Here is a 14,776-nt window from a genome sequence, read left to right as displayed (position 1 = left end):
ACCGATATCTTTATACTGTCTGATCGTTATAATCAATTTAATATCAATTATTATAATCACTTCTAAACATTATTATTGAATAATCAACCTTATCACCTTACGCGACGCCATGAATTTAAATGACAGAATCGTAATTACTATATAACCACAGTATGAGCTACGAAATAATAAATTTCGATCTTATTTCAAACGTATTAAAGTTGGTTTTGGAGTGATCAAGGATTTTCTTATACTGGTAATTCGTATACAATAACCATTTTTTATATAAATGCAGTGGTAAGCTATTAATCTTATGTACTTTAAAATAAAGTTGCTTTTGGAACGTGAAGAGGTCTTACTTCACTGGTCTTCAACAATGTTCCAATTAAAATTGACCCGTAAAACTTTAATTTTGAATCTTATTACTAGCATATAAGGTTAAAATTTGAATGTAGAAGGGTCTCATTATACTGGTCATTGTAGTTATAATGTACATCTTTTATATTGGACAGTGGGGTACCGTTAGAGTGACTGTGCGGTCGTATTAACGAGTTCGTATATAAAAAAAAATTAACGGCAGAGTGAAAGTGATTAAGGTATTCCATTTTTAAAATTATCCAAATGTTTATAACTGTATTATTATTGGTTGCAATGAATCTCACTTCTAGTATAAAATCGGCTTAGTTAAAGACGATCGAATCGTTCTGATACTATCGTGATAATGAAAGCAATTATTGTCACAGACAAGTCTTGTACTGATATCTGATTGCAAATAATATACTCTGTGTGTTTTATTTTTTAATTTAAATTGACTTAAAGTGTCGCGGTAACCGTAATCCCCCATAAAGCCGTTACCCTGCGTTACTCGAACCAAACAAAAGTGGGGTATGTTGCATAGAAATACATAAAGTTTTTGGTGTACTGATAATTATAATCTACAGTTTAAACTCATAAGAAATTATTTTGAAATAGAAACAAATTTTCTATATTAATTCAAGTGTTTTCCCGATGAAATATTACCTAATATTTATTAATTTTATTTCTGGAAACATAAAATATAAAACTCGCATTGGTTTCCAATGCGTCATATTAGCTCCACATCTTCCCCTTTAAAAGAGAGGATAGCCCAGCATTGGGATATTTAAGGCTGTTAGTTTGCTTTACTATATTTACAATAATGTGTATGTTTTAGTGTACCAAGAAACAGCTTAGACCATTTTTTGTTTTACCTTTTATTGTAGGTACGTGCTTAACAATTATTTGGTCTGTATCATTTTTTTTTTAAATACAACATTACGCAAAACACAAAGGTTAATTAAGCAAAAAGACATTTTCCAATTTAAATGTGATATGCGTTTTATATAATAAAATGTAACTTTTCAAATTAAATTTAAATTATTTATGTTTTAATCAAATTACTATTATACATATGAAAATAAAAATGAAGATTATTTATTAAAGGTATACAAAATTATACACTTAGTTTTGTTTTTGATACATGCATCTTTACATTGTATGAAACAAAGTCGCGCGGTCTGTGCGCTCAGATCTTTCAAACTACGCAACAGTGATTTAAGAGAAAGGTACGAGTATATACATATATATATGTTATATACAATATACATGCATATTATAGTAGAGAAAAATGAAGAATTTAAACTTTCCGTGCCTGAATTTTTTTTTTCTCGATGGAAAAACGCGTTACGCGCTTCCCCCACGGATGGAAGTGGAGGGGGGGGGGGTATGTGGGACTCGCCGGTGCCCTGGACGCCGAGTGCGCCCAGGTACACCGGAATACCCACTAAAAAACCAACGGTACCCTCTCCGTCTTTCGGCGGGCGCCACAGGATTGCTTACGCATGCTACCGTGACGTGTCTGAAAGACCTACTCCTAACTATGACAAAAAAAAATCTTAAGTAGTAGTCGCACCAAAGTAACCTTCTATCGTTCTTTAACAGATAAGTAATAATTTGTATGATAAAATATAAATCATAATTTAGTTCATTATCTAAATCCCTATTAAAATTATTAACAATTTAATTTTATACGTTTTCTCTGATGTAATTAACATTCTAATCCTCGCAATTAACAGTTGCATATCCCACAGTCCACAGCTGGGACTAGCGGGTAAGGAACTCCTCTCATTTTGGGCATTTCGACCAAGCTGTTTTAAATAGTTTACCGTATTCCTTACTTACCACCGATCAGAAGATGGCTTATAAATTCAAATTACATACAAGAAAATTCAAAGTTGCTTTCTCGGTTTTTAACACGTAATCTTTGGATTAAAATTAAAGTAGACTTAAACCTTACATACATAGAGCTGAAATTAAGTTATTTATTTATTTATTCTTTATTTAGTTAGTTAAGAAACAGGGTTCATTAGTATTTTAAAATTGCCGTGTATTATAAGCGCATATTTTTTTAATACATTTCATTGGATAAAATACAAAAATCCAGAAAAGTTCGCGTCGAACTCGCGCACTGAGAGTTCCGTAAAACTATCATTTGGTTAAATTAGAAATTTGGTCTTTTATACAGCTCTAGGAGACTGCAAATTTGAATATTTGATCAATTTAAACTTGATACCATAACGCGTTCTTGAGAATAAGCGTTTTGATCGACAGGCAGAGAGATTAACAAAACAGACACTGAGGTAACAACAAATTTTCGGTTTTCGTTTTTTTTCCTATACTTGTGCTACAGGATACTGTTTCATGATTTTAATGATTGTAGGTCAAAGGGAAGTACCCTATAGGTTTTGATTCCCTTAACGAATGTATAGGAAATACGAGATCAACAGTCATGTTTTGATTGCGTAGACTTAGAGGCTCGATCGCAGCTTCAAAGGACCGCAGACCTTATATTAAATATAATATATTTAGTATTAATTTCAATATATTGCTAAAAAAATTTATCAAAAATTGTGTGCATGACTTTGATTATGAGACGGTTGAAAAATTAATGGTTGACTATAATCGCATCTAGTTCGCACTCACACTTGTACATGCACACAAAATCCATTCACACACACAAACACCACTCACACACACACACACAAACACACACAAATTTATTTTTGTTTTTTTTTTTATTTCTTTATATACATATATCACGCATGAACGTAAATTAAACTATTGTAAAACTTCTTGTACCTAATGGGGGGGGGACACTGTCATCCATACTACAGGCTAATGCCTATTTTGGAAGACAGAAGAATCATTCAAAATTGTGACACTTTTTCTTTCCAATAAAGTTATTATTATTATATACCTCTACGCGTTCTTGAGAAAATGGATCTTGAAGGACAGACAGACAAACGGACAACGAAGTGATGTTGTAAGGGTTCTTTTCTCCGTTAGCGGGAACCCTAAATAGCCATTACTTGTCCCTCCCGCTTTATACATACCTCATTACATATTACGTAATCTAGACTACCTAACCGTAATGACTTCGTTCGAGTAAAATTGTTCCCTTAGCGTTAAAATTTCCAAAAAATATTCATTAGCAGATGTTTATCTTATAAAAAATGATTTTCAGTCTCCGTATTCTCCGTGTATGATATAGTTAGACTATCAATACGTCACATCCGCTTTGAATATATAAAGTATCATTATGTGTTATTTAACTGGCGATATTATCTGTGGTTTTAACTTTAACGCGCAAAAAGCAAACAATGAAATCTCTCCAGTTATGGCATTTCACTGATTACGAGTAAGTTAATTCACGTTGACCTTAGATTATATTTATATATCTAGATATAGAGTGTGCCACTACAAAATAACTAAAATACACGAGTCAAACTTATTATCTTGGTGTCCGTGACAGCCACGCTTGACACTCGCTAAACGTAACTACTTTGGGCCATTAATTTATTACGTAAGATGATTTAGGGGGGAGGGGGTTCGATCATGTCTTATGTTTTCTTACAAGGGGGTGGAAAGGAGTCTCGATAGTTCTTACGTAAGATAAAAAAAATGCGCAAAGTTAAACTTATTTGAAAAAGGTTCGATTGTCGAGGTTCGCTAGGATGCGTATAGGTATAAAACGATATTTCCATTTCCATGGCACCGGGCGGGCCAAAAAATAAAGATTATATATTAGTACCTTTGAAATTACGAATAAATATTTCAATAAATTGATTCTTTGAAACATAAACATTAAAATAAACCAAATGTGTATTCATGTTTTCCTTTAGATTCTTACGTAATAAATATTAAACAGGGGCTGGAGGGGGTCGGCCTATTCTTATTTTTTCTCATAATAGGGGGGGCGAGAGTGGGTCAAAAACAAGTGAAAATAGTCTTACGTAATAAACGAATGGCCCCTTTACTAGTGTGCGTGTTATAATGGCCAGTTTCGATATAATACTTAGTATCGTTGCGTTCCGATATGAAGGGTGAGGTGAGAGTATAACTTCAGGCACTAGGGAAATGACATTTAAGTTACCAACGTTGGTGGCGCATTGGCAATGAAAGGAATCGTTAATATTTCTTACAGCGCCAATGTCTATGGACGGTGGTGACCACTTACCAGCAGTCTATCTACATATATTATATAAAAATATATATTTGATGTTGAGTTCATATCGAATCATGTTGGTTAATTATTTGTACTAATATAATGTTATAAATTTGAAAGTAAACTGCTGAACCGATTTAGATGAAATTTCAAGACCCGGGGAAGGGTATAGGCATAATTCATCCCTCTCTAAAATGGGGTTTTCTCTGTGTCCTATTGGTAAAGTTTTATAAATATCGCGCGGGTAGAGCCGCAGGTTAAGCTAATAAGTAATATTATAGCACAATATAATTATTATTGAGAAATAACGATCAATGGTACTTGAAGAATGTCCTAAATTATAGACCCTAAATAAATACAAGTTTAATAAGACAGACAGTTTCAAATATATATATAAAATGAAAGGACTATAAATAAAAATAGTTACGCATGAAATTGTTACTTTAATCGTACAAAGTCGAGACGGGTAACTAGTTAATAATAATAATAATTGACGACCTCCGTGGTGATGACCTCCCTGGTCGGGTAGTGTGTACACCGGTTTTCATGGGTACACCACTCCGAGGTCCCGATCGATTCCCGGCCGAGTCGATGTCGAAAAAGTTCATTAGTTTTCTATGTTGTCTTGGGTCTGGGTGTTTGTGGTACCGTCGTTACTTCTGATTTTCCATAACACAAGTGCTTTAGCTACTTACATTGGGATCAGAGTAATGTATGTGATGTTGTTCAATATTTATATTTAAATATTTATTTATTAATTGTGTCTAAGCGGACTTTTTAATCGCCGCCGTCGCCCCGTTATTTGACAATTTAAATTCTAATTATATCAACGTGTATAATTAATTACATTTAATGAATATCTAATTATAGAATAGAAAATCTTTTTGCACATACGTTAGTCGACATAACCCAGTAACTAGAGCGTTAAATTTGGAGATCGCGGGCTTAAACTGAATCTTTGAATTTCCGTGTGCTTCATTGGGTTTTAGTAAAATGAGTGTGCAAAGGCATTGTTTACGGTAATATTTTCAAGAAAACCTTTGATATGAGGATTTCGAACAGAAACGAGGTGTAATGTAATATAATCATACCTTCTTTACCGAGCTGTTCTGTGGTTATATAAGGCCTCAGATCTCGAGATTCTGAATTCAAACCCAAGGTCAGGTCGATAAACGATAATTCTCACGGTGGGGGGGAGGAGGTTGCGCTCAGTTGGAATTCTTGTATTATTAAAAGATAAATTATTATTTAATGTTTACCCTCTAACTTGTCGTTTATGAAACGAGTCATTACGCTTAGCCGTCGACTAATTTACTAGTTCTCCCAAAAATTAGAATAAAATATACAAATTGAGATATTACATTTGAAGAAGCTGAACCTTATAAGAAACTACCTGAGCCCGGGTATTTATCCGCGTTTATTTAAGTTTGAAATAAAATAAATTGTTATACAAACAAACAAAACTTTATTCATAATATTATTTTGTACGACTCTGTCCGCAAGGTCTACGCTAAAATACTTTTTATTGTTACAATAAAACATACCTCCTTTTAATAGTAAGTAGTTGGTTTCAATAACTTTATACTTAAATACCATTTAAAATCCTTCTACTTTAATTTATTTTAATTCAATAATATTGGACCTTCATACAAGTTAACATCCTCCGTTTTGACCCCAAGAGGGGGTTGATTTTTAAAGATACATTATTAGTACACCTCCACACCTATAGAGCATACATTTTAAATTTCTCAAGAACATAGGTCTTTTATATTTCCAACATCCGTTTTACCCCCTTAGGGAGTTTCGTAAAATCCGTTTTTAGCGAATGTCCATAAGGAAATGACCTGCTAAATTTCAAGTTTGTAGGTGTTTTAGTTTCTGGGAATAGATTAAACAGTGAGCGGTATTTCGCTTCTATATATATAGAAGATTACTATCTAAATTAACAAAAAAAAATTATGCCGTGAGACACCTGGTCGGAACGACGTTGCTTCCACTGTGATATGTTCTGTATTCAATACAAGACACAATGAAATAAATTAACTTATGAGAATAATTAAACGATAAAAAAAACAAGTGTCCAGTGCGAATAAAAAAAAGACGATGTTTATTAGAGAGAGAGAGAGACGGAAGAAAGAGACAGAGAGGGCAAGATCGTTTGGAGCGGGCTTTTCCTTACGTGACGCCAGTTCACTCTACTGAAAGACGCGTAAAAGGACTTTGTTTCAAAGTGTAAACTAAATGTAGGATATAAATCTCATGTAACACAATATATTTTGTAAAATGTATATATATATATATGTAATGAAACAGATATAATCAAATTTTGTAATTATATATTATTTGGTTAACTAAGTACTAATTATGTGGTCATTTACGTAATTACTAGTTGTGTCTCGCGGCTTTGATCGTTTTACGGGTCGTCGGTGTCTATGTTCTTCCTTTTGGCTTTCATATCAAATTTCATCAAATTCGGTTCAGTCGATTGGCTGTGAAAGAACAACAGACAGACAGAATCACTTTCGCATTTATAATATTAGATTTGATGTCTCTCATGAAAGTGACTTTATTGTAATTGGAAACGCAGACGAAAATATACTACTTTACATATATTTTTTTACAGATAATCATGTCGAAGGCAACATATCTTCGCATATTGGGGTACACGATCACAATAGCGATGCACGTCGGCAACATAGTGTACATGAACTTTTGTATGAAACGAGAACTGGCCGATGATCCCGAACTGACGACATTTAGCCATTTACAGCCTCGATACTTTACTTGTTGGACATTCGTAAGTGATTTGATTGGTTGTTTAATGTACCGCTATAGTGTGATAATTCACTTCTTCAATCATGAAGTTTTAGAATCAACTCACAGTGATACGCTAATTTAATATGTGTATATTTTCTAAATATCTTGGCGATGTTTCTGATGATACGATTATTTCTACTTTTGAGAGAGAATACTGATCATCATTAATACCTGTTACTAAATTAGCCCAGACCTAGTTCGTTCCAGATCAAGATAAATCATGTTCATAAATGTTATTTGTGGAGTAAATATTATTAATTTTTGACAGTTAATTTCGCATGGCACTTTCTGATATTTCATTATACGTATGATATTTTGGGATATGAGAGAGATGGACGTGAACGATCATATGACGAAAAAGAGGAGAATGGAAGGAAAAGACTGCTGTGCCGACCTAAATAGATTGGGACAAGGGTAGGGAAAAACAGAAGATAAAAGGAAGATTCACGAGTAAGCTTTAAGTACATCAACAGACAAACGCAATATAATTGTGTTAGATCAAGATAAATAATATGTTACAAAGCTAGCATAACATAACATAAACAGCCTGTAAATTTCCCACTGCTGGGCTAAGGCCTCCTCTCCCTTTGAGGAGAAGGTATGGAGCATATTCCACCACGCTGTTGAAATCATCGGTTAAGATGCACGCGTTCTAACCACTGGACCACCTCGGCTATGAAAGCAAACATGAAACAAAGCTAGCATGTGAGGTAGTAAAACTTTACGCGAAGGTTTTATGTGTAGCGTACTTATATTGGTGACGTCCCCCTGACCGTGTTCTTCTTCAGAACAACCAACTGCACACACTCGAGCACTATTTTACCAATAATAGTGCTCGAGTGTGTAACACAGGTCCTCCTTTGTTAACGGACACGATCTTTATTCCCTGTTAGTGGTCAAGTGGCTCATGAAGCTGCTGATTTTGAGTCTTTGGTTCAAACTACTGGTCGGGACAACAATACTAGGTTATTCTGTTAAGAAAGTCAGGAGCAGTGTGGATTTCATGGAGGCCTGAACTCTTTCCGATCAGATTTGTCATCCTACCGAATTATAAGAGTATTCTTGTGTTGTCGCAGACAGTGGTGTACTTATATATGTCCTGCGTGATGGGCAAGTATAAAACATATTGGTGGACAGGTTACCTGGTAGTGAGTGGCCACTGACATCTATAGACATTGGCGCTGTAAGAAATATTAACCATTCCTGATATCGCCAATGCTACTTTGGAACTAAGATATCATGTCCCTCGTGCCTAAGTAGTACCATCTCGCTTTAAGTCGGAACGTAACATGGTTAGTATTGGTGTTTGGAAGGAGAATATGTGATGAGTTGGTAATCAGTCGGTGGTGAATTGAATTATTTGAATTGAATAAAAACAATATATATACTAACAGCTTTGGTCATTGTCTAGATAGTCTTCCAAAGCTGAGAAGGGGTTGAAAAAATATAAAACCAACTGTTGGTTACCAAGTACACGCACACTAGTATGACGTGTGGCGAGTTGTTTGTTGAAAAAGAGTAACTACTGAGTTTCTTGCCGGTTCTTCTCGGTAGAATCTACAGTCCGAACCGGCGGTAGCTTTACTTTAAGTAGTTTGTTAAATGACGTTTCAAAAGTGCTTGTAAAGCGTACTTGAATAAAGTCTATTATGATTTGGTTTGATTTGAGTGAGTACACGCACACTTGTAAAGTTGTATGACGTTTGGCGAGTGTGAAGCGTGGCTGTCACGCACACCAAGATAATAAAGTTCACGCGTCTGTATTAGTTCTTCTGTAGTGCGATACTTTATCTAGATATACAAATATAATCCAAGATTCAAAATTTGCTTGTAGTATACATTCTATAATCTATCTATACATATAATAAAATTGGAGTGTCTGTTTGTAATATTAAAATAACTGCTTTGTACTAAACGCATATACACGGTACATATAGTAAAAATTTTTTTTTTTTAATTTTTGTCTGTTTGACTCTCTGTTTGTTTCTGGAAATCTCTTGAACGGCTGGACCGATTTTGACGGGACTTTCAATGGCAGATAGGCGATATAATAAGGAGTAACTTAGGCTACAACAATTTTTTTTTGTTAAATTCAAACACGCACGCAGTCGCGGGCACAGCGTCATAATATTCTCGATCCATCGGTTGCAGTACGTTATATAAATTTAAGTGGATACATGATAATCAATTACGTCTAACATTGTTGGCTAGGTAAGGTAACATTAATAACATTTCCAGTACCTGTGCTATTTTACCTGTATAATTATAGGTCGTGCTACCATAAAATAGCTAATTATTAATAATTGCCATCGGCTATTATTTAAAGTAATAAATGTAAGGAAATTGTTTAATGTGTTATTAAGAATTAATTATGCTGATTTATGTATTTTTTTACGTGATAAATGAGACTTTGAGTATCAGTATAATGTGTTATAAACTAATTTTAATAGGTACCGTCACTATGTCGCTACCATCAGAGTTATGATGGTACATGCCTTGTGGTAGCATATATGATTAATCCACTCAGAGAGCCCCACTTAAACTCAAAAATATTCAGTTTTGGATAAACATACTATAATTGGTGGTAGGGCTTTGTCTTGGTAGCTACCACCCACTCATCAGATATTCAACCGCCATGTATACTTGTAGTATTGTTGTGTTCCATTTTAAAGTATGTGTGAGCCAGTGTAACTACAGGCAAAACACACAACATCTTAGTTCCCAAGGTTAGTGGCTTGTTGATGTAAATACTTGTTATTATTTATGACAGTGTGTGACCTTGTGAGTGGTAGTGACGTTACCATCCGTTGACCCAGTTGCCAGTCTGTCTGCCTATTTTAAAATAAAAAAAGGCATATACATCAAAATCAATTTAAATATGTACTGTATTACAATGTGTTTGTTACGGGTGTGTTCTTATACAATACTTATCAATTCGTTTAAGGTTCCTCTAATACGTTATTCGAATTTTACCTTGAACCTTTATTTTTACCGTTGAAGTTCAATATCAATAAAATATCATGTATTATTTCAGTTTCTACAAATTTTGTATGCAGTGGTCGGCCTGACAAGCGATTTTAAATTATTGTCGAATACCAACAGGGATTATAAACCATCTAAATATTTCCAAGGCTTTAAGAACACGCTGTTTAGTGCGATATTGTGGCCCTCAACTTGGGTGAGTGTTTTATTACGTTTTCACTAATAACTTTTATTGGAAATGATAAGTCACATATGTAGTCGTCCCCTTTGTATATCAAATCAACGATGACAGAAATCAGTGTTCAGCTATAATTTATTTAATAAATTAATGATATATTTTTCGCAAACTATATTTATGTGTGTATGTTTATATGTATGGGTGCGTGTATGTAATGTCTGTGTTTATATGTTTTACTCGAAACTGAATCGAATGTGATGAAAACATTTGACGATCAACCCCTAGAACACGAGCCAAACGATTCGACGACTAGTCTTTTAATAAAACTTTTTACGTATTTTCAGGTTGTGACCATTGTATTTTGGTCATTATTCTTATACGACAGAAAGCTGATATTCCCTAGTTTCGCGGATAAAGTTGTCACTCCCCTTTCGAACCACATAATGCATACCGCTATCATTGGCGTTGTGGTCTGGGAAGTGTGCTTCCAGCCCAGGACTGTGCCTGCATCACACAAGCGAAATCTTTATCATCTTGCCTTTCACTTGCTGTTATATTTTTCCATGTAAGTATCATAATACTCTATAAAAATTAAAACTAATGTTTGTTTGTCATTTTGCAATTAATCCGATTGTTATTCAAATTTGTTAAATTCCTCTGTGTACGTTTGAAGGTTAGAACGCGTGCATCTTAACCGATGTATTCGGGTTCAAATCCTGGCAGGCACCACTGAATTTTCATGTGCTTAATTTGTGTTTATAATTCATCTCGTGCTCGGCGGTGATTATTTTTATTATAATTAGTTTTATATACATATATACATTGTCGTCTTTGGTGCTCTTGAGTGAAGTATAATTCACGCACAGCTCAATCTTTCTTCCACTATTCTGAATGTTATTAATCACTGAATTTATCATATAACTCGACGAGCTCTGAACGATTAGACAGACAGTAATGCCAACCTAACGTGCAACCTCTTCGATACACGTCAGAGGTAAAGTAACTGTGAACGGACTGTAGACGGAGCGGCGGCGATTTGATTAGAACCGGTCACGGGTTGACAGCTGTCATAAGAAAAATAAAGGAATTATAAAAAATTTAAAAAGAGAATAGACAATTTTAAAAGAGTGAAATATTATATGAGTTTGCTACCATTTCTCATTCATCTAATAACGAATCTGACAACGAGGTCCTCATTCACCTCCGTTACATATATTAATTACGACCCTTTGCACTAACAGCGGCCATGTTTAAATTTTCTAACAACTTAATTCCAGATAAACGCTGTATTTAAGTATTTCTTTCACAGATTAACCTACACGTATGTCGAACGGGGCATATGGATCTATCCTATCTTTGGATTGCTCTACGGAACGATGTACTTCCCTCTACTGCCCGTGATAATAGGAGTACTAGCGGTCGCATTTTATTACTTACAATGGACGCTGACTGAACTCATATGGGGCAGAAAAAAGAAAACCATGAAAATTAAATGATACATCACGGGGCATTTATGTACTAACAATTATAATTTGTTGTAATTTTTTTTGTTGTAATTGTAAATACGTCGAATTATGAAACCAAAATGGATAAAAAAAGAACTAATTTTCTTCATTACCAATGCAATATTATGATGTTTACGTGTTTGTGTGTGTGTTGGTAGAGGGGTGATGTTACTGGATCTTTCAAAAGCCATTATGCCTAGGTTCTAACTTGTCTAGGTCCATTATTTTAAGTCATAACTCGTGTACCAGTTTTTTTTTATATAACGTTGATATAAGATCATTGTGATGTCATTATTATATCCTAATATTTTCTTTAACTTCAAGTTCAACTTTAAGTATCTTGTAAAGAAAACTCATTTGTTTGTTTGTTCAGTCGGTCACAGCCTGAACGACTTGACATAATAAGGATAGGTGCATATTACCAACAGCGCGATTTTTAAGGCATCTTCAGCCTCGCACAACCACTCCGTGGAACCAACTATCCTCTTCGTATTTTGACATTTCACGATCTTGTTCTGCTGTGAGTTTCGAATTCGTTTCTACATAATAACTACTCGTTTCATCATTATAAATACTTAAACAATAATCATGGATTCAGAGTGTACATAATCTTTAATTTAAATCGTAATTTGAACTGAAAAAAACATCGATAATTGAGATATTCACCTAGTTATCGATATCGATAAAAATAAGCAGTACAATGCATCACTAAAATTACTTGCCTATTTATGTTTTAAAGACGTCAATTTCATCTAGCTGTTTTATTTTAAGTTGTAAATAGGGACTATTGAGACGCAAAATTAACTACTAAGTTCCATCTCTTTGTAGTCATATCTTTGCCAAAATAACGTGATGTATTTTACTGAAAATTACGTTAAGAAGACACGGGGCATTCGTCGTGAATGGAATATATACATTTAGGAGATTCCTTTAACTATACAACTGGCTGGAATGAATAAAATTAAAAAAAAAAAAACAAAAGCGCGCGAAACCGTATCAAGCCGTCATTACTTTGGCTTTTTAGGCGCGGACAGTAAGGTCAATATTGGCGCGACTTGTAATTTGTTAAAAGTGTTATTTGTGTTTTATTTGGATTTGCAAGCTCAACTGAGTAAGTAATTTACTTCAATATGTATGATTTGGTGATTTATTTATGTTAAGATACATTCGAAGTTAGAACTGTTTGGTTTGTTAGTAAATTGTTTAAACTAACTTAGATTCTTGTCTTTTTTTAATCTATTTCACTTCTGTACGCTAAATATACAGTAATTGTAACTACAGGCATACGGTGGTCGTGCATTGGTTCCAAGATTGGTGTGATTGGAATGGTTAACATATCTTACAGCGCCAATGTCTCTGGCCAGTGGTGACCACGTACTTGGCGGCACATTTGCCTGTGCTACATTACATATTACATAAAAAAAAAACTGTTTATTTGTAGTAAAACAGTTAAGAACAATATTTGTTATGGCTATATTGTATCGTTTACACCAAAATTACAGTAAGGAGGTCTTTATTAAATACTTACTCATGGTGTTTTAACATATAAAAAAGAAGGGGGTTAATTGCTGTCACTAAGCTGAATTGAAGTTTTTTTTTTTTAAATCATATTTAACTTTTTTTTTTGAATTGTGATTCTATATCTTTGGTTGGTTGTTTGATGGTTTGTTAATTGTCTTTTAAATTAAGTACGTTGATTTGTATATAGTGGTCAGTAAGAATGTATTAATTTATTGTTTTAATGGATCATTTTTTATTATACAATTTGACCTCATTATGGGTAATTGATAAGATCTGGGGTCACGAAAAAAAGATTACATATCAGCATACACTTGATGCTTGGAAACTTTAATAAAAGAATTTTAAATTATTTTTGTTTTCTTTTTTTTTTCTAATCAAAATATACTTTATTCAAGTAGGCTTTTACAAGCACTTTTGAATCATCATTTAACAAACTATTTAAAGTTAAGTGACCACCGGTTCGGAATGTAGATTCTACCGAGAAGGACCGGCAAGAAACTCAGTAATTACTCTTTTTCAACATCTAAAAATACAGTCATGTTAGTTAAATACAATTATATATGTATTTTATGTCTCCTGCCTGGAAGTCCACAAGCATTAACTCCATGCTTTTATTTTATTTGAAATAGATTGCTGCCCCAGAAACTCTTTCAGGCAAACATTGAGCAAAGTATTGGTTTTAAAAAACACGTGGGAAGGAGAACAATTATTTAAAATTGGGAATGTGATATACTGCATACACAATACATCACAATAAACATATAACTATAAATAAATAAATCAATACTAATATTATAAATGCGAACGGAACTCTGTCTGTTACCTGTTCACGGTTATACGGAGTTGGTTTGAGTCCCAGGGAAAGGCAAACACTTTTATCAGTTCATCCCTCGAGGGAGCAAAATGGGGCTGTAGGCAAAGTTTTATAAATTCCTTGCGAGTAAATCCCCCATTTTAATTAGTACAAATATAAAGGTATTATTTATTCGTGATCACTAAATAAATTACTTTAAAAAAATCCTCCAGTCATCCCGCTTGGGTTTATATTTTCATTACAATATAATCTTTCGGTTAGGTTAAGTCAGAGTTCTGCAGTAATCTATCATTATCTTCTATGTCTGTATATATGTCACTGTAAAAGCTCGAACTACGGTAAATCCTAAGATTTAAGAGTCTTAGGGTTTACCGATATGAGTTGGTAAATGTAAGTATTTCTGAAAATGGGACGATTTTTTCGGGCTTTTTCGCGCGGGTAAAGCCGCAGGTTCAGCT

The 14,776-nt window shown here is 33.9% G+C and overlaps 1 protein-coding gene across 1 annotated transcript; it reads left to right on the top strand.

The window, feature by feature from the left end:
• Window positions 1–490: 490 nt before the first annotated feature.
• LOC113391873 (androgen-dependent TFPI-regulating protein-like) lies at window positions 491–12,027 on the top strand. The gene is made up of 5 exons (XM_026627995.2): window positions 491–575; window positions 7,125–7,298; window positions 10,353–10,496; window positions 10,823–11,043; window positions 11,788–12,027. The coding sequence occupies exons 2-5, from the start codon at window positions 7,131–7,133 to the stop codon at window positions 11,972–11,974; spliced, it is 720 nt and encodes a 239-aa protein (XP_026483780.2). The 5' UTR covers window positions 491–575; window positions 7,125–7,130; the 3' UTR covers window positions 11,975–12,027.
• Window positions 12,028–14,776: the final 2,749 nt, after the last annotated feature.

This window comes from Vanessa tameamea, chromosome 28, assembly GCF_037043105.1.
Source record: "Vanessa tameamea isolate UH-Manoa-2023 chromosome 28, ilVanTame1 primary haplotype, whole genome shotgun sequence".
In the NCBI taxonomy this organism is placed as follows: Eukaryota; Metazoa; Arthropoda; class Insecta; order Lepidoptera; family Nymphalidae; genus Vanessa; species Vanessa tameamea.
The sequence above is the reverse complement of the archived record's forward strand: the minus strand, read 5'-3'. Positions and strand labels throughout refer to the sequence as shown.

Excerpts from the sequence above, each read along its gene's own strand:
- LOC113391873 (XM_026627995.2), top strand. The coding sequence starts at position 7,131 with ATGTCGAAGGCAACATATCTTCGCATATTGGGGTACACGATCACAATA. Across the intron at positions 7,299-10,352 it reads ACTTTACTTGTTGGACATTC|TTTCTACAAATTTTGTATGC; the intron begins GTAAGTGATTTG and ends GTATTATTTCAG. Across the intron at positions 10,497-10,822 it reads TATTGTGGCCCTCAACTTGG|GTTGTGACCATTGTATTTTG; the intron begins GTGAGTGTTTTA and ends ACGTATTTTCAG.